This window comes from Artemia franciscana, chromosome 13, assembly GCF_032884065.1.
Source record: "Artemia franciscana chromosome 13, ASM3288406v1, whole genome shotgun sequence".
Taxonomy (NCBI): Eukaryota; Metazoa; Arthropoda; class Branchiopoda; order Anostraca; family Artemiidae; genus Artemia; species Artemia franciscana.
In genome coordinates this window covers 4,949,270-4,970,510 of record NC_088875.1, presented here as the reverse complement: position 1 = coordinate 4,970,510, position 21,241 = coordinate 4,949,270, and the positions used below count along the sequence as shown (strand labels likewise).

Here is a 21,241-nt window from a genome sequence, read left to right as displayed (position 1 = left end):
AGTTTATATGACCATCCCTTCTATATGGAGTACCTATGGGAGAAAAATAATAATAATAAAACATTGGAGCCGTATTTCTAATCGAATTAACCCCCTCCAAAGTTTATATGACCATCCCTTCTATATGAAGTGTCTCTGGGATAAAAATAATAATAATAAAACATTGGAGCCGTATAGCCTCTACTATAGGCAACGCTATAGCGTTGCCTCTGATACTAGCTATTGTGATTGTTTGTTTTGGTTTTATTTTATTTCTCATTTTACTTGCACTGCACAGTTGACCAATTTTCTGTTTCTAATGGCTGATGTAAGCACTTTTGTGTTTATGTATTAAAGTTGATATTAAAAATGATATTATTTGCATCAGAATGCATATAGGATATTTTATTTTTTTTCAGCATATTTGTCCTTTCTTGGCACAACCAAACATTCTAGTCCATTTAAACCTATCCTCAACGGAAGCAATTATTGAGCCGGTAAGTGAACTTAGTATTTAACTTATTTACTGTATTTTCTTATAATATTCTTTATTTACTATTATAAAATTGTAATTTATTAATTGTTTGCTTTTATCTAAGTTACTACTTTTGGATTCCCCTGAGACTCTTTCTATCTTGGCTAACCTGCAGGATCTTTTTTTTTCCTTTTTTTTCATAAGAGGTCTGTTAATGATATATATTCACGAAGGCTGGTGTAACTTGAGCAAATGGGAAATATGTTCTGGCAAGTTTCAGGCTGTCTTCAGCTTTTGGTGTAACAGAGTTAGAACATTCGTAGTGGTTCGATTTTAGTATCCCAATCATTTATCACCGTCAAAGTAGAGCCTCGTAATGGGATTTAAAGTGAAAGGTTAGAGGTATTCATGGAGTCGCCGGAATGGAAGATGATTTTCATTTACAGGTACAAGAGACACAATTTCTGAGTCGTTTATAAGCACATTTGGAGGCACAATTTCTGAGGCGTGTGACACCTTACTATGAGTATTTTAAAGTCTAAGAATAGCAAAACACATCCCACCAGGCTCATAATTAGGAACTTTTGTTTTATCTAGACTCTTAAAGGGTTTTTTGTTCACAGTTAACCTGACGGACAAATGTAACCATTTTTTGAGTTGAGTGAATAACTGTTAATAAAAATCGAATCTATGGTCAGTCTTTCTGTGGTAAGGTAAAGTTTATACATATTTTTTGCTTATTAAGGCTATATAGTTATTGAACATAATTTAGACTTGGGAACAAAGTGGTAACTAAAGCCTGCTTCTTGTACTTGGGCTCATGCGCCATGATGCGTTCAGGGGATAGACGAGGCGTAAACATGCCCTCTTTGCTAGATACTTTCCTTTCAAACACAGTTGTGTTTGTCATAGGTAGCGCTGTAGCGCGGCCTAAGTAAAGAATGATGTGGGCACCAATGTAATATTAGTTATTATTATTTTTTTCACCAAGGCACTTTGTATAGAAGGAGTTGCCGTAGAAACTTCGGAAAGAGCTCCTTCAATTGGAAATTGAAAGTTCAAGGGCTCTTTTTAAGAGTCAAAAACGATTGAAGGGAAACCAGCCTCTCTGCCACGCCTATTAATTCTCAAACACGTCTAATCAAAACTTTGGTAGCCATTTTGTTAAGCATAGTCGAAAGGTCCAATAACTATGTCTCTGGGGATATCACTTCCTCCCACAGCCCTTGGGGCAAGAGCTGTTAGTTAGGCAATTGGCCCATTATTTACATATAATATTTATTATTGGGAAAGAGGGTATGTTTTACTTTTAGTATTCAAAAATACCAAGGACGTTCCGGTTAAACTTTCAGAGACTGTTGAGGGGAGTGCTAAGCTAAGTCAAAACATGTTATGTGTATACAGGTTGTCAAAAGGGCTTTCATGAAATAACTCAGTTGAAATTTTCAGGAAATAAGGAGGCGGATGATCAATTGATCAAACAGGCGATATTTGCGCGCTATACTAAGGCTAAGGGTATTAAGGAGAAATTTTCAGGAAATGTGGAGGGGCATGTTAAATTAAATCGAACTTGCTTCGTGCATGCAAGCTGTCAAAAGGCCGTATCAGAAGTACCTCAAGAACGGCTTAGAGTATTAGGTTGAAGCTTTCAGGGTATACTGATGGGTATATCGAATTTGTAAATATGCATTATATACATATCACTGTTAATCGTAGTAGTTGTATTACTACCGCTGTTAGTATTAATATTATTAAGGAAAAAGGGATTAATGTTGAATTTTCAGGTACTATTTAGGGGGATGTTGGGCTAAATCAAAACGCTACGTGTATGTTGGTAATCAACAGGACATGTCGGCAATTTCTCAGAAACAGCATAAAGTATTATGTTGAAATTATCAGAGTTTGCGGAGAAGATGCTGAACCAGACCAAAAAAAAAAAAAAAAAAAAAAAAAAAAAAAAAAAAAAAAAAAAAAAAAAAAAAAAAAAAAAACAAGAGCTAAGAGCTCATATGGCACTTGTGACGAGGCAAGAAGAGCTAAGAGCCAAGAGATCATATGGTATGAGCTCTAGCAAAATTCTATGAATCAATAGATTGATTTAAAAAGAAAATAAGAGGCTTAATGCCGGTCAGGATTTAAAATAAAGCTCTGAGTCACGATGTCCTTCTAAATATCAAAATTCATTAAGATCCGATCACCCACTCGTATGTTATAAATACCTAATTTTTTCTAATTTTTCCTCTCCCTTTAGCCCCCCAGATGGTCGAATCTGGGAAAACGACTTTATCAAGTCAATTGGTGCAGCTCCCTGACATGCCTACTAATTTTCATCGTCCTAGCACGTCCAGAAGCACAAAACTCGCCAAATCAATGAACCCCTCCCCCCAACTCCCCCAAAGAGAGCGAATCCAGTACGGTTCTGTCAATCACGTATCAAGGACATTTGCTCATTCTATCCACCAAGCCTCATCCCGATTCCTCCACTCCAAGTGTTTTCCAATATTACCCCCTCCAACTCCCCCCAATGTCAAAAGATATGGTCGGGATTTGAAATAAGAGCTCTGAGACATGAATTCCTTCTAAATATCAAATTTCATTAAGATCTGATCACCTATTCTTAAAATAAAAATACCTCAATTTTCATGTTTTCCAAGAATTCCGGTTTCCTCCTCCAACTCCACTCAATGTCACAGGATCTGGTCAGAATTTAAAATTAGAGATTTAAAGCCCAAGACCCTTCTAAATATTAAATTTCATCAAGATCTGGTCACCCTTTCGTAAGTTAAAAATACCTCAATTTTCAACCCCCCCCCAACTCCACCAAAGAGAGCAGATCCAGTTCGATTATGTCATTCACGTGTCTTAGACAGGTTCTTATTCTTCCCATCCAGTTTCATCCTGATCTCACCGCTTTAAGTATTTTCTAAGATTTCCGGTTCCCCCAACTGCCCCCCCCCCAGTTACGCTGGATCCGGTTGAGATTTAAAATAAGAGATCTGAGTCACGAGGTCCTTCTAAATATGAAGTTTTATGAAGATCCGATCACTCCTTCGTAAGTTAAAAATACTTAATTTTTTCTAATTTTTCAGAATTAACTCCCCCCCCCCAAATAGAGTGGATCCGTTCCAATTATGTAAATCACGTATCTAAGACTTCTGCTTATTTTTCCCACCAACTTCCATCCCGATCCCTCCAATCTAAGCGTTTTCCATGATTTTAGGTTCCCCCACCCCAAACTCCCCCCAATGTCACAAGATCCGGTCGGGACTTAAAATAAGAGCTTTGAGACACTATACCATTCTAAATATAAAATTTCATTGAGATCTGATCACCAGTTCGTAAGTTAAAAATACCTCATTTTTTCTAATTTTTCAGAATTAGCCCCCCCCCAACTAACCCAAAGAGAGCGGATCCGCTTCGGTTATGTCGATTATGTATCTAGGACTTGTGCTTATTTTTCCCACCAAGTTCCATCCCTCCACTCTAAATGTTTTCCAAGATATTAGGTTTCTCCCTCCCAACTCCCCCCCCCAATGTCACCAGATCCGGTCGAGATTTAAAATAAGAGCTCTGAGACACGATGTTCTTCTAAATATCAAATTTCATTGAGATCCGGTCACCCGTTCGTAAGTTAAAAATACTTCATTTTTTCTAATTTTCCAGAATTACCCCCTCCCAAATACCCCAAAGAGAGTGGATCCGTTCAAGTTATGTCAATCATGTATCTAGGACTTGTGCTTATTTTTTCCCACCAAGTTTCATCCCGATCCCTCCACTCTAAGTGTTTTCCAAGTTTTAGGTTTCTCCCTCCCAACCCCCCCCCCCCAATGTCACCAGATCTGTTCGGGATTTAAAATAAGAGCTCTGAGACACGATATCCTTCTAAATATCAAATTTCATTGAGATTCGATCACCCGTTCGTAAGTTAAAAATACCTCATTTTTTCTAATTTTCCAGAATTACCCCTCCCCCCCCCAACTACCCCAAAGAGAGCGGATCCGCTCCAGTTATGTCAATCATGTATGTAGGACTTGTGCTTATTTTTCCCACCAAGTTTCATCCCGATCCCTCCAGTCTAAGTGTTTTCCAAGTTTTAGGTTTCCCCCTCTCAACTCCCCCCCCCCCCCCAATGTCACCAGATCCGGTCGGGATTTAAAATAAGAGCTCTGAGACACGATATCCTTCTAAATATCAAATTTCATTGAGATCTGATCATCCGTTCGTAAGTTAAAATTACCTCATTTTTTCTAATTTTCCAGAATTAATCCCCCCCCACTACCCCAAAGAGAGCGGATCCGTTCCAGTTATGTCAATCATGTATCTAGGACTTGTGCTTATTTTTACCACCAAGTTTCATCCCGATCCCTACACTCCAAGTCTCTTCCAAGATTTTAGGTTTCCCCCTCCCCCCCCCCCAATGTCACCAGATCCGGTCGGGATTTAAAATAACAGCTCTGAGACACGATATCCTTCCAAACATCAAATTTCATGAAGATCCGATCAACCGTTCGTAAGTTAAAAATACTTCAATTTTCCTATTTTTTTCCGAATTAACGGGCCCCCCACTCCCCCCAGATGGTCAAATCGGGAAAGCGACTATTTCTAATTTAATCTGTTCCGGTCCCTGATACGCCTGCCAAATTTCATCGTCCTAGCTTACCTGGAAGTGCCTAAAGTAGCAAAACCGGGACCGACAGACAGACAGACCGACAGAATTTGCGATTGCTATATGTCACTTGGTTATTACCAAGTGCCATAAAAACAGTGTCAATACTATTACTCGCTATTACTTATATTACTACTGCTACCACTAATACTGCTCATATTTCTCCTAGCACTATTTCTGCTACTATGCCTGTTTCTATTGCTAATGTTAGGGGTATTAGTTAAGCTTTCAGAGAACGGTGAGGATGCGGTTGAACTGAATTGAAACACACTGTTTACATGCTGGTTATCAAAGGGGTGTATTAGCAATATCCTAGCAACTGCCTAGCATATTAAGCTGAAAGTCTCAGGGTTGCAGATATTACTACCACTTTTTCTGCTGCTACTACTACTGCAATTGAACTAAATAAAAATTACTTAAGTGCATTCAGGTTGCCAAGGTATCCAGGCAGGATATCTTAGGAGTAGAATCGGGTATAAAGTAAAAACTTTCACGGGAAGTTTATGTGGCTTTAAACTAAATCAAAAGGCACTGTGTGTGCTGTTTGTTAATAATACATCTCGACAATACCTTAAGAAAGACTGAGGGTATTAAGTTCAAACTTTCAGTGCTGCTACTATTACTACTTTTTCCCTTACAATTGAACTTAATCAAAAGAGTGTAAGTGCAACCAGGTTAAAAAATACCATTGATGCAATGTCTTAGGGAAGACATTGCGTTTTATTTTTCAAAGAAACTTGAGGTGTAAAAAACTAAATCAAAGGATGTCATATATGTCCAGATTCTCAAAAGGGCGTGCATTATTGAAAATTGATGAAGAATTTTGTCCAGCATATAAATAGTAAGCCAAAATATGGATTTCTATAGAAAAACTGAAAAGATTTAAAATACTTTTATCTGTACTGATGAAACCATCACCGGAGGCTAAGAGCGGTTATGCACAAAGATTATTCCTGTCAGAAGGGTCACAGTTGAGATCGCCGGCTATGATACACTCAAGATCTTGCCTAAGACATTTACTCACCGAGCTTGACAATTTGCTACATGCCTCTCTGAATGGCTCTTCAGTTATTTCATTTCTATTATCTGTGGGTATATACACTGAATAGACAACCATTTTATGTACATTAACAGCAACAGAGAATTCCTCGTTTTTATAAAGGGAAGGGTTTAGGGTACTAGTGATGAGTATGGCAACACCACCAGAGGGCCTCCCTCTTTCTACGGAGCTGGCTGGGACCACAAATGATTTTACTCCATCATTTATCTCTAGAAGGTTAACAGCTTGTTCGGTAAGGAAATGTTCCTGAACACAGACCATATTGTTACAGCACAACAGTCCTTCCTATGTTGTTTTTTTCTTGATTAAACCGCCATTCAATCCCCAAAGCCCAGGGGCAAGGGTTGTAAGTTGTGTGCTGGGGATATATAAGCTGTTTATTTGAATTGGAAGTTCTAGTACCCTTTTTTAAGAGTCAAAAGTGATTGGAGCGCCAACACCCTCCCCCCTTTACACACAGCCCTCAGGGTAAGGGCTGTTAGTTAGGAAATTCGTCCATTATTTACATCTAGTATATGTTATTGAGAAAGGCGGGAACGTTTTACGTTTTTACTTTCCAAAGAGACGAAGAGCATGTAGGTGAGCTTTTCAGAAAATGTTGAGGGGAGTTTTGAACTGAATCAAAATACGTTATGTGCATACGGGTTATCAAAACGGCTTAACTCAGAAATGACTGAGGATATTAATTTGGAACTCATAGGAAATGATGAGGGAGATGATTTATTGACCAAAAAGGCAATATTTGCAAGCTACTACTATAACTATTACTACTACTGCTACCACTACTTCTACTACTGCTACCAGTACTATCACTAAAACTGATGCTTCTGTTGCGAGTACTACCAATGCTAAGGCTGTTGAAATGAACGTCTTAGGAAATGTTGAGGGGCATGTTGAACTAAATCAAAATATACTATGTACATTGAGATTGTCAGAAGGGCGTATCAGCAATATTTTTGAAACGGCATACCGTATCAAGATGAAACTTCCGGAGCATCATGAGCGGGATGTTTAACCTACAAAAAGGCAATCTGTACATGCTACTACTGCTTTTAATGCTACTGCTACTTGACTGCTGCTACTACTACTACTACTACTACTACTACTACTACTACTACTACTACTACTACTACTACTACTACTACTACTACTACTCCTACTACTAATACAATACTATTACTACTGCTACTGCTCTTACTACTACTACTGCTGCTATAACACTATTACTATTAATGCTAAGTGTATGAAGTGAAAATTTGACAGAACTTAGAGGGAAAATTTGAACAGAATCAAAACACACAATGTGCATGCATATTGTCAAAAGGGCGTATCTCAAGAATGGATTTGGGTATTAAGTTCAAAATTTCAAAGAATGCTGGAAGGGGAGGATCAAATGACCAAAAGGTAAAATGTGCATGCTGCTAATAATACGACTTTAAAGCTACTTTTAATGCTACTACTGCTAATACTACTACTGCTTATAAACTACTTCAGCTTCAACTAATTGTAAGACTAAGAGCATTAAGATGAAAAATACTTCAACAGGGGGTTCGAAAGGGTGCTTCAGCAATGTTTTTGGAACAACTTAACGTATCAAGATGAAACTTCTGGGGTATCATGAGGGGGATGTTCAACTGACCAAAAGGCAACATGCACATGCTAATATTAATGCTGCTGCTACTTCTGTCTCTACTACTGCTAATATGACAATGCTGCTGCTACTACTTCTCCTAATACTACCACTACTACTATGACACCAATGTTATTAAGGCTAAGTGTATGAAGGTGAAAATTTGAGAGAATATTGAGGAAAAAATTGAACTAAATCAAAACTCACTATGTCCATGCAGATTGTCAAAGGGACGTATCCCAAGGATGGATTTGGGTATTAAATGGAAGATCGATTGATCAAAAGGCACGATGCACACGCAACAACTAATACGACTATTACCGCTACTTTAACTACTACCACTACTACTACTGCTACTCCAACTGCTAGTCCTATTGCAATTTCTCATAAGAGTCTTAAGCGGAAAATTTTATGAAGTATATCGGCAGTATCATATAAACGGCTATTTGTATTAGGTTGAAACTTCTAAGACTTGATAAGAGGGATGTCCAACTGACTAAATGGGAATAGGTTAATATTACTGCTGCTACTGTTACTAGTGCTATTACTGTTACTACTACCAAAAGTAATTCTAGTACTAATACTACTACTGTCTCTACTATTACAACTATGCCTAAAGGATATGAAGGTGAAAGTTCCAGGGAATATTGAGGGGGGTTGTAAGAACTGAATCACAACGTGCCATCTGTAAGTAGGTCGTCAAAGCAGGTGGTCAGGGTATATCAGCGATATCTTTGGAATGTATGGTGTGTGAAGTTTAAACTTGCAAGGCTTGTTCTTGAGGATGTTGAACTAAATGAAAGACAATATTTGCTTCAACATGCTACTGCATATACTCATAATACTGATACTGCTACCACTATTACTACTGCTACTACTACTGCTGCTATTAAAGATAAGGCTGCTGCTACTACTACCAGTGCTACTAGTATTACTACTGGTACTAAAGCTAAAAGTACTGAGGCGAAAAACTTAGGGAATTTTGAAACAGTATTGAACTAAACCAAAACGCACTATGCGCAAACAGGTTGTCAAAAAGACGTATCAGCAATGCTTCAGAAACGGTTTATGGTATTAAGTTGAAACTTTCAGCGTGTTTTGAGGGGTATTTTAAAGAAAACTAAAAGTGCTTTCTGCATGCTGCTACTAATACTACTACTGCTACGATAGTTATTGCTACTACACAATATAAGGGTATTAAGGTGAAGCTTTCAAGAATCATTTTTGCGGATGGTGAACTAAATCAAAACGAACTATGAACATTTAGATTGTCAAAAAGGTGACGCAGCAATACCTCATGAACGGCTTGCATTATTAAGTTGGATCTTCCAGGTAAGCTGTGTCAGATTTTGAGCTAGACAGAAGGCACTCCGTGTATACTATTGCTATGATTGCTGGAACTAATGACGTTAAGGGTATTAAGGTAAACTTTTAGGAATTTTTTTGGGGGAGTTTCAATTAGACGAAAAACTATGTGCATGCAGGTTTTCAAAAGGGCATATAAGCAAAATCATAGACAGTGCAGTTTTATCATAGATATTAATATCATGGAAACTTTTAAAGAGCTAATCCGATCGGAAATTAAAAGTTTGAGTGTTCTTTTTGAGAGTCAAAAGTGATTCGAGGACAAGCAGCCCTCTTCCCAAGCTAATTAATTTACCAAACTCACTCAATCAAAATTTTGAGATAGGCATTTGTTCAGTATAATTGAACGGTCTATGTTTGTAAGGATATTAGGTATCTCCACCTCCACAGTTTTACAATGCCTATTATGCTTTAAAACTAAATGTCGTTTTAAAATTAAATCAAAAGGCACTGTGTGTAAATTGGATGCCCATAAGACATCTCAGCAATCAAACATTTCGTGGTGACGAACCGTAGTAAGGAGCGACGCGGCTCAATAGTAATTGAATCTCTAAAGAACGAAATTTTTTATCAATAGATATATCAAAACAGTCGATTTTTTATGTTGATTCCAAGTATGTAAGATTCACTGAATGTACTTTAACTCATCAAAAGATATGAATTTGTGGAAACTTCTCTTATCTTCGAAAAAGACAGGAAACACCCCTAAAGTCAAGTAATCTATAAGAAAAATCATATCACAAGATTCAGCGTATGAGTTAACCCCATTGCAGTGGTTTCAATTTTATATCTACAAAAATTTGGAATTTTGTATTTTGTGGATCACGAATGCGTGTTTATTTATTTATTTTTTTTTTTTATTTATTCGTTTTCTTTTCTGGTGTGATTGTATCAAACCAATGGTCCCAGAAGATTGACAGAGGGCTCATTCGAACGGAAATTGAAAGTTCCAGTGCCCTTTTCAGGTGATCAAAAAGGTTAGGGGGCAGCTAGTATGCCTCTCCCTTGAGCTCACTCCCGCTAAGTCGTCCGATAAAAATTTTGGATAGTCATTTTTTTCACCATTGTTCAAAGGTCCAAAAACTATGCTCCCTTGGGAAAGGGCTGTAAGTTACGCAGTCATGGTGATATAAGGTGAATCTTATTGAACCAATTGTCTTAGTAGATCGGCAGGAGGCTCATTTGAATGGAAATAAAAAGGTGTAGTGCCTTTTTAAGTGACCAAAGATAACGGGGGCAGCTAGCTTCCCTTCCCTGGAGCCCCTCCCCCTAATTCGTCGGATCAAAATTTTGAGATAGCCATTTAGTTCAGAAGAAATGTTCGGTTCAATAAATACGCCTTTGGGAATATCATGACCTCCATCTTATAGCCTCTTTGGAAAGGGATGTAAGTTATTAGGTTTGCCTAGGCTATATTGTCCATACACTCTATTAGTTCTTGGTGTACATTGCTTACAGGATTCGGGTACAGAGTTTGCCTGTAAATCGAGAGGTTACCAGTTCATACTAGTTCGCTGTGGCATTTAAAGAGGATGTGTTTATGTTAAGTTTTTTGTCAATAATTGTTATCACAAATAAATAAAAATAAACCGGGTACTCTCTTTTTTTTCGGAGATTTGAAGAGTTATGATTTGAATTTTGATATAAGATAATACACTAGTGTGGTAGGGGTTTCCAACGTGATTTGGTAAAGTCCACGAGAAATTTTCCTAGAAAATTTGCAGCGAGGATGGAATTGTCTGGGTGGTATTCTCCAGGTGGGTTGATGGGGGTATTTTACGTGAGAAGAGCTTTACTTTGAGGAATTTTTTATGGGTAAGGAATTTTCCATGGAGGGAAGCTTGATTTCCTGTCATTATTTGAAAAACAGAAATAAATTAAAAAACAAGTTCTTTCAACTGAAAGTTAGGAGCAACATTTCGTATATTAGGGAGGTTGCCTCCACCTCAATACCTCGCTCTTTACGATAAATTTGACTTTTTTGTCCCGATTCTTTAAGAATGACTCCTGAAACACAAGGGACGTTTAATTAGAACAAGAAACTCTTTTAAAAGTACTAAAGAACTTTAGATCGAATTATGAACGCTATGAACTTGGAGCTAGTGAACGCTAATGCTAAATCTCTCCTATGGATCTTTTGTATCTTTAGTAATTGCAAATACCTCACGCCAACAGTGTTCCTGAGTAGAATTTCCCATTCTCTAGACAGCTCAATGTTTAAAATTAACAACAAATGCAGCAAATTTAAAGGTTCAGGTTGGCTCTTCCGGAATTAGCGAATGGGATAGGTACTGGCTATTCTGACTGAAACACTGGCGTTATGTTATCAAACGTTGATCTAATGTTTGTTAATGGTTTTAATGGTGCTTAATGGCGATGTCTACCCAAGATTTAGAGACTAATAAAATTTTTAACGTTTAAGTTGTATCACTTTTTTTTTTATTTATTCTAATGTCAAGTTTTCCGATCTTTCTTCGTTGTTAAAATTAGACTCTTTGCAAATAACTTTCGTTTTGGAATTGCGTCTAATCGGTCAATGTTTTATCTTTTGCTTTCCGAACAATTTAGTTTGACCCGGCTGGTAGTTTTTGTAAATATTTCAATATTAATGTAAAGACACAGTATTCAGATACCAGTAAAGTCTTTAATAAATCGTTTATGCTTAGGATACTGGAGGTCACAGTATGCTTGACTTTTCCTAGAAAAATCGTATAATACTGGTTGTGATACCAATAAAGTCTTTAATAAATCGTTTATTTCCGGTTACTTTTAGTTGAAAATTTGTTTGCTTCTTAGAGTCAAGTACAAAGATTATGGCTAACATGTAAGAGTGGGAACTGGCGATGGTTTGACAAAAAATCTATCAATGCCAAATAGCGTATGGCTTTTTTTGCATTTTTTCAAGTTCTGTAATCTTTTTTCTGCCTGGAACTGAGATCAGATACCTATTACTACCCTAGTTCTACCAAATATTCTAAATAAATTTCTATATGTATAAATTTCTCTATCGAATTTTCACTATGTAGGTTCAACGTTTACAAAGTTTTTGGTTTATTTATGTGCTCTTCTTTTCAGGTATTTAGTGCCTTAGCTCGAGGATGCACAAGTCATTTATCTCGTTTGAATCTTTCCAAGTGCACATTCATAACAAAAAAAGGCAAAGAGCTACCGCCATCTTTCAAGCAATTTTTCTCAAGCACTATTGCACTAAAATATTTTTCACTAGATGGCACGCGTGTTTCACCAGAAGCTCTCAAGTGAGATTCTTATTTTTTAGTTATTTAGAACAATCATAATTGTCACAGTATTATTTCAATAATGGGACTTATTAATAATACTACTAGTAACTTTTATGACAACAAGTCAAAGAGCTGTAGTTAGGATACTAGAAGTCACAGTATGCTTGACTTTTCCAAGAAAAACCGTCTAAAGATAGCCTTAGATACTATTTTTTGACGATATATCGAACAATAAAGTATGCAAGAAATTTGGCTTGATACAACTATCTAGGGCAATAATGAAAGAATTGCCAAGAATGTTTTACTGGTTAATATGATTATTTGTCAAAAATCGTGTTTTATTTATTTAATATAGCCGGGTACAGACGAGGGTATCCTCGAATTGGTGAAGAAAAGGTTTAGTATAAGTATTAAGTTGATGGAAAGGACTAAACAGTCAATTCTTGAATAGAGGGCGATAGAGTGTGAGTGCATAAGCTGATTTGGCCTTGGGACGATTAGTGCCGCGGCAAGATGTCTCTGGTAGTAGTAGATGTCCTTGTTGTAGTAAATTTCAAATTGCCTCTCTAAGACTTACAGCCTGAGTTTCTAATCAAACACTTTTGTTTATTTTGTCAAGCCATTCCTTTACTAACCATACAGTTGCTAATAATTGAACTCTTTTTTTTTGTATGGGCTTTATAGTTTGTAGTCTCTGTTTTCAAGGGGTTCCCCCTTTTTATTTTAAATCTAATTGATAAGTTTTTTTTTGCGATATTTATTAAGGTTACAAATATGGCTTTGAAATCTCTTAATCTTGAATTACACTATTTCATATCGCTGACATTTTGCATTTATTTAATATATCTATTGTGTTTTCGTACTATACGTATTTCATCCTTCGTTGTTCGTGCTACGATAATTGTTTTGTCCGTATTTCACGGAATTTACATAATAAATTAGATATTTCAATTAAAGGTTGCAATAAGTTTAATATTTTTATATAATTTCAGTGCTACAAAACAATGAAAGAAAGATTAGCCGGTCTCAATGTCGTATATGATACAACTCACTAAGATGCAACCGGTGACGTTTTTACACGGGTGCAATTGATGATTTGTTGAAGAATTCACTTCATTTCACTAATAAGTCTCTCTTTTTCTGAGGGTCTCATTTCTGAAACATTCAAATTGTAGGAATCCAACAAAACTAACAAGATTAGTGATGGGTATCTAAGAACTCTAAAAGACTCTTCGGTATAAGTAAAGTCGGGTCTTTGATGCTTGTGTCGGTAATATAGTCAATGATATAATATAACCAATAAAGTGTTATCTTATATCTGACCCCTCCAACAAACCCCCGTCTTGTTCTTTCCAACTCCATTTAGCAGAAAGGAAGGCATGCTCACTCTTATTCTGAACCAAAATTATTCAAGAATTTTTAAGTGGAATCCAGTATGCATTTTTGATCTGTACAAATTAGGCTTATTTTTTGCCTGTTTGTGAGTCAGAAAGTATTGAAAATTACTGACTCGTTAAAGATGGAAAATCTTCAGAAATTAGTATCTGTGATGACTGGAATTTCCAATTTTATTCTCCTTTAAGGCAGCTTTAAATCTTACAAAAGTTCCTTATGCTGTAGAACGATGCAAGTGTAAACTCAACTTCAGTCTAAAAACAATAATAAAAAGAATGGAAATTTAATAAACAATAAAAAAGGAAAATAATAATAAAAGGAAAATAATATAATAAAGAAAATAAAGGATAATAGAGGAAAATAATAAAAAGAATAGGGCTTTACTTTAACAGTGGATTCCTTCAAGTATTCATTAAAGTAAAGTCGGGTCTTCGGTACTTGCGTCGGTTTAGTTTTTGTATAAAGTCGGGTAGAACTTTGCCAATTTCCGTACCTAAGAAATTAAAAGGTTTCTAAAATCGGAGATATGGATTGCTAATTTTGGTACTTATGAAGACCAATAAGCTAATTTACATGGTAGGATATTACCTAGAGTCGAATAAAGGCTCAAGCTGGAAAATGTCTTGCTAATATTCGAAGCTAACTCACAGGGAAACACATAAAGAAAGAAAATATACTTCTTATATTACAAATATGAAGTCAAAAAATTCTTTTCTACTAAGCCAAAACAATGATATAATTGAATAAAAAAAATTATGGGAAAACATATAATAATATAGTTTCTCACATTTCCAAAAGAAGAGCCATCAGTTACAACCAAGGGTCTGAACACGTTTCTTTCTTCCATAGTTTATAGCCTCCCTACCCTCTCTTTTCATGCTCCGTATGATCTGTGCTCCCTCAATTTTCCCATTATTTCGCCCTCAGACGTGGAGACAAAAATGAAGAACATTGGAAAGTTCAGTAGACGTGTCCGCTAGTCATCCTAATTGAATTGTCAGCCTTTGCTGACAATCTTTCAGAACCTTTGTCCTTACTTTTTAATGAAATTACCTGTACTGGTAAGTTACCAAATTTTTGGAAATTAGGCTTTATTACTTCCGTAAAAAAAAGGTAACGAGCAAGATTTTGATGGTGTCCGGCCCATTACTCTTACTCCAATTTTTCCAACCTATACGAAAGCTTTTTAGCTGATTGGTTGAAAGTAAAAATAATCCCAAATGTTGACCAAATGCAATTCAGAAATTTGCGCTCTACCTCTACCACACACTATCTTGTTCACCTTTTGGACATTATATGTAATAAACTTGAAAAACCAATACCTGGCTCAATGTTATCGCAGTTGAATTACAAAAAGCTTTTGATTTAATTAACCACAATACATTAGTAAAAGAACTAACCAATGACTTCCTAGTTGACCCTATTTAATAACAATAATTTCGTCTTTCCTTTCTAATAGAACGTAAGTCGTCAAATACCTGAATGTATACTCTGATCCCTTACCAATTTATAATGTGTACCCCAGGGAAACCTCTTAGGCTCAAGTTTGTTTCTTACTATGATAAACAGTCTTGATGTCGATTTCCCCGATAGACAAAACATCGTTGACGATTTAACTGTCTTAGAAACATGTTTCAAATATTTAAAAAGTAATCCAATGGACATAGTGGAGTCAATATCAGATGGAGCTTGTTGCTAGTGATATGAGAGTCAACCCCTTAAAGTCAACAATTTTAACAATTAGTGTCTTAAAAACTCCCCCCTATTCTCCTGCCCTATCACCCCTGAAATATCTATTAATACTAAAAAATTACTGGGTGTTACCATCTCAAATGACTTAAAACGGGATTGCCACAATAATGAATTCTTAAAACGTACAAATACTGCATTTCCTCTCCTTAAACTCTTTAATAAATTTAAACGTCTCACATCGCACTGTTTGAGGATTTTTCTTTCTTTTGTCCGTCCTAACCTCGAATACGCTTGTCCTGTTTGTCATCCTGGCGTTTCCAATGAATTGTCGGACAGAATAGAGGCAGTTCAATAAGGTGTCTAAGAATTATCTTCAATGAGGGTAAAGTGCCTTATATTTCCCTTCTTTTGAGAGAAAATCTAGTCACCCTTAAGGGAAGGAGAGCAAAATTTCGTTGTGTTTCGCTAGTAATGCCCTTTAGAGCCCTCTGACAACCAATATGTCACTCTTTATTCAACGTCCATTACCATGAACGGTTTGATGGATACAACTAGTTTGTATTTGTTAGTCTGACCGGGCTTTAGCCGATTTCAGAAAATTTGAGTTCTTTAATTTTACCAGCCGTATCTTTGTAAGAATTTTTTTTATGTCTGGACGGGCTTGTTTTACTCTTTCGATCGAAGTTTGATGTGTTGGAAGAAATGCCGAAACATTATATCTATTGAGAATATATCTTAGTCTTTAGCTTGTAAAAAATTTGTCAATAAATATTAGAAATATCAGGGCTTAACTACTTTTTGCACTAAATCATCTCCTTTTTGCAGTAAATATAGACTTAATTTGTTTCAATGCTCTAATTCTGGACGCCAAATGATTTTGAGACCAAACTGGCTAATCATGACAATACGACAAAAGGTACGACAATGAGAAAAAAGGACGATTTATTACTAGTGAAAAAAAATAAGGAGTATGGGAGAAACTTGTCTTGGCTTCATTTACTATCTTATTACTAAATCTGGTTTATCCTGTTTTCACACTTCTGTGCTTGAAACACTTCTTGAAGATTCCATTACTTAAAAGATGAAATGAAACTTTTCATTTATTGTGTTAGTTTGATAGCATTTCTCACATGTTTGTTTATTGAAGAATTATTGAGTGACCGGAGGTAGTTTCTCTTCTTTCATTTTGATCCTTAAAAAACATCAAAAGCTTTAGTTTCCCGAAACCATGAAAATTGTAGTAAAAATTCTTCTGTATCGAATTTCCCCTTTTCTAGCTTGGTGTGGTACCATAAGGAACATTGGCCGATTCGCATCGTTGCAAACAAAATAGAAAGGGAAAATATATCAAACATTTCGTGGGAACGAACTGTAAGTAAGGAGTGACGCGGTTCAATAGTAACCGAAACACCCAAAAAAACAGAATTTTCATGTCAATAGATATATAAAAAACTATGCTGATTCCAAATATATAAGACTCGTAAAGTTTAGCGTTATCATCAAAGGCTAGGAGCCTGATAAAATTTGCCTTATTTTTGAAAAAGGGAGAAAACACCCCCTAAAAGTCAAAGAATCTTAATGAAAATCACATTATGAGACTCAGAATATCAGAGAACTCTACTGTGGAGGTTTGAAACTCCAATCAGCATAAATGTGGAATTTTTTGTTTTGCCAGGAGAAAAATTACGGATGTCTGCTTATTTGTTGTTTTGTTCTTTGCTTTTTTGTGGGGGTGATAGAACCATATAGAACCATCGTATAGAACCAATGGTCCTAGAATATCGTGACAGGGTTCATTCGATCGGAGGCTATAAGGTTGGTTGGAGACTAGTCACCCTCCCACTTCCCACTTTTCCACTAAATCATCCTATAAAATTTTCATATAGCCATTTTGTTCAGCATAGTTGAAATGTCCAGTAACTATGCCTTTGGACATAGCATGAACCCCCACATCCGCTGAGGAAAGGTTTCCAAGTAATAAAATAATAAAAAAAAGTAATAGAAAAAAAACTTAGAATAAAAAGTAATAAAAAAAAACTTGTTGTTTGATTTTATTAAATGTATGCATAGGCCTACAGACATACAGGATTAGCGCTGTTTACGTAAAACAGATATAAACAAATGTGTTTAAATCAACCGGTACAGAAAATACATATCTCATTCATATTTCACAGGCTTGAAGTCAAATTTTTATTTAGTTTGTTTTCTTCTTTTGTATCCTAAGTTTTGACATTATTAGATGTAACAACTCTATTTTTATTTACAGACAATATATATTCCGGATGTGGCATTTATTTTCTTTTGTGCCGGTTTTTGGGTTTCATTTATTCATTTGTTGTAAGTTCTGTACGTTTTGAATTTGAATCATTGTAGGATTTAATTTATCCTTGTCTTAGGTGTTATTATGTCTTTTTCTTTCCTTGAAAACTATTTTTTTGAAAATTTATTTTTAAGATTAATTACAAAAAGGGGATTTCTGTCATTTCTAATTCTGAGGATTTTCACTCCCCAATAGTACTTGAATGAGGGAGATGTGTTATTGTCAGCATAAAACCAGAATCCAAGTTTAAGATCCCGTGAATTAGTACAATAACTGTGACCTATGAGTGATAGTTACGGAGTAGCACAAGCAACATCGTTTCCTTGACTCAAATCTTCTAAACCTGCCACAGAAGTCCAAGCTACTAACGTCTACCTAATTCAATTGAGATCCAATAAGCTCTCTTATGGATACAGTGACAATCATTGTGCCCTCCCTCACAGAAGTCTGATCGACCACGTGTACCTTAGACAATCCTGTATCATCTAACCATATTTTTTTTTTATAATGAATTCTGACTTAGGCGGATAACAAGAGATTTTGTTTAGCGGAATCAAATGGGCGCAAAATTCAAGAAGTTTTTCACTTTTACCCTTAACAAACGCATATAGCACCTCTAGAGCATTTGGTTTTAAAAATAAAACAATAATTTTCCAAATTTCCATCATAACTTTCCATAATTTCCATCATCCTGCCTTAACCTAAATATAAATATTATTCCTAAGGAAGGTAGGTCAGAGGTTAAATCCGTAATCATCTGAAAATTCATTAAATTAATACCTAAATGAAATGTGGAATATATGTGTGGAAATGAAATGTTTAGCGGAATCAAATGGGTGCAAAATTCAAGAAGTTTTTCACTTTTACCCTTAAAAAAACACATATAACACCTTTAGAGTATTTGGTTTTCCGTTGAAAAAGCGACTTCAGTTAAGAAACAATAAAGTTAACACCGAAGAAGAAGAGAAGAATTGAAATAAGTTTTGAGCTTTTTTCTCTTTTTTCACTTTTACCCTTAAAAAAAAAACACACAAAAAAACACCAGAATCTTAATTTTATAATTAAATGAGCATTAAGTTTTCTGAAATAAAAGCAGAGTGACGATAAAACTTGGTTTGATTTTTATTTACAAACAATATAGATTCCGAATATGCAAAATTAAGTAAGTTCCAAGTTAACCATCTAAATTTATTTGATATTTTTTTATTATTTGAGCAAAATTTGTGCAATTTTTGAATGGAGTGAAAATACCCGCAGAAAAGTTTGCAATCCTGATAAAAACTACACCATCAAATTTAATCGCTCGAGATCCTCACACCAGGGTTTTCAAGCCCCTATATATGAAAATACCAAATGTTGCAGTAATTCCATAATCCCAGCTTGACTTATATACAATGAAACTAATGAGAAAATTAAGGTTTTATAGTATTTCAACCAATATTATGCTGGTTGGGTCAAAAATTTCAAGTTACACCCTCTTTTGTAATGTAAGTGTGAAACTCTGTTTAGATTGTATATCTATTAGGTTGTATGTATTTCAGAGGGCTTCTTCTTGGACTGGCGTGTAATGACGGGATATCATGTGTTGAATTGGAGCTGAGTGGAAGTGCTCTTTCTGCCATAGGTGCACACGTACTTGACTCCTGCATCCATGGAGTCAGATGCCTTTCATCTCTCAACATATCCGATAATGGTAAGTTTTTAAACATATTTTTATGATGTTCAGTTTTCAAGAAATCCGGACTTGAAGCTAGACACGATATAGCCTTAGAGAAACAAAACTTGGTAATTGCCGAAATCTACAAGTTTGTTTGATTAATTTATATGTCAATAAAATTAATATATCACCAAAACAAGACTTAAGGTTAAGTCTGTTATAAATGTAGGCTTATAAAACTTGTAATAGGCAAGATACATTGTTTAACGTGATTATTCAACTCGCTAACAGATGTTGAGCTGATTTCGTAATAAATCAGCTGTGAAGCAGGGTTGTGTTCTATCCTCATTTATATGGATCATTTTGATGGACTTTGTCTTAAGGAGCACATAAAAGACAATGGGAGAACACGGAATTAAATGGGAAGGAAAAACTCTCCTGGGCTTGGATTATGCAGATGATTTGAGCATCTTAGATGAAAGTTTGAGCAAAAGAATGAACTTTAGAGGTTTTGCGAGCTCAGGATGCTAGAATAGTTTTAAAGTTAATGTTAAGAAGACTGAGTCGCTAAAGCTAGGAATAAGTGATAATGAAAAGGTGACGCTGGGTAACGAAAAGATTGATCATGTGAAAACCTTCATTAACCTTAAAGTATTTTCAGTAAAGACGGTGTGAGCAGTGAAGATGTCAAAAGTAGAATAGCCAAGGCTCAGTGTGTTTTTTCACCGTTGAAAAAAGTTTGGAAGAATAGGAAGATAAATCTGCAAACCAAGAGTAGCTTATTGAAAGCTAGAGTGACGACAGTCGTCAAATATTGTTCTGAAGCATGGGCGCTCCGAAAAATCGATGAAGATTTGCTTGATGTTTTCCAGAAAGATTGTTCTGGGTAATGGGCTGACTGACAGTATTTCAAACAGTAGGCTGTAAAAAGGTTTGGTTAAATCCCGCTTTGTAGGGCTATAATGAGAGAAAGGTTGAGATGGCTAGGGTACGTTCTGCGGATGAAGGATTACAAATTCGGACGATCGCCTCGTAGACTCTAATTTTTGCAGCAAGACTTATGCTTCGATGCTTTCATAGTGATATATTGAGCTGAGCAAAGCTGGCAGAGGCTGGTTGAATACGCCTTTCAGTTTTGCGGTTCGACCTTCCGCCCCCCAGAATTGACAAGGACCTGATTTAGAAGAATTTTCCCACTTGGTGAAAACTGTTGCTGTCCAGGGATATACAAGGGAGACTTTGAGTATTGACAGATATCATTTTGGTCTTTGTTGGATTAATTCTTAATCCAGTAATGGCAAAGTAGTATGCAACTTTGTTCAATAATATTTGGACTTTCAGTGGATCTGAACTGGGCAATATCATCAGCATAGCTCAGATAAGTGAGTTGAACACCTTTTCCTGCCGTCACTCCAACTCTCTTCGTAATCCAATCTATTACCTAATTAAAGAGGATGGGGGATAGGCCGTCGCTTTGCTTTACCCCTAAATCCACAGCGAAGCTATCAGATTCCTCACCATAAGCTCGCGCCCTTAACTGCGTGCTCTCTTATTATTGTTTCAGAGTTCAGAATGAGAACAGTTAAAATCGGATACTACATGAACATTACTAAATCAGTGAGTTTATTTGTGTGAATTAAATTAATATATCACAAAAATTGGCTTGGGATTATAGTGACTCAATGACTATGACTTATTGACTATGACTATGACGTAATCAACTCAATGACTTATTATTATTATAATAAGCTTAAGACTGCGGA

The 21,241-nt window shown here is 35.9% G+C and overlaps 1 protein-coding gene across 1 annotated transcript in view; it reads left to right on the top strand.

The window, feature by feature from the left end:
- LOC136035061 (F-actin-uncapping protein LRRC16A-like) overlaps positions 1-21,241 on the top strand; it is a gene marked incomplete in the record, with an annotated part of 202,446 nt that overhangs the window by 64,381 nt on the left and 116,824 nt on the right. The window contains 3 exon segments of the mRNA XM_065716658.1: positions 399-476; positions 12,251-12,432; positions 19,363-19,514. Of these exon segments, the coding sequence (XP_065572730.1) occupies positions 399-476; positions 12,251-12,432; positions 19,363-19,514 (412 nt within the window).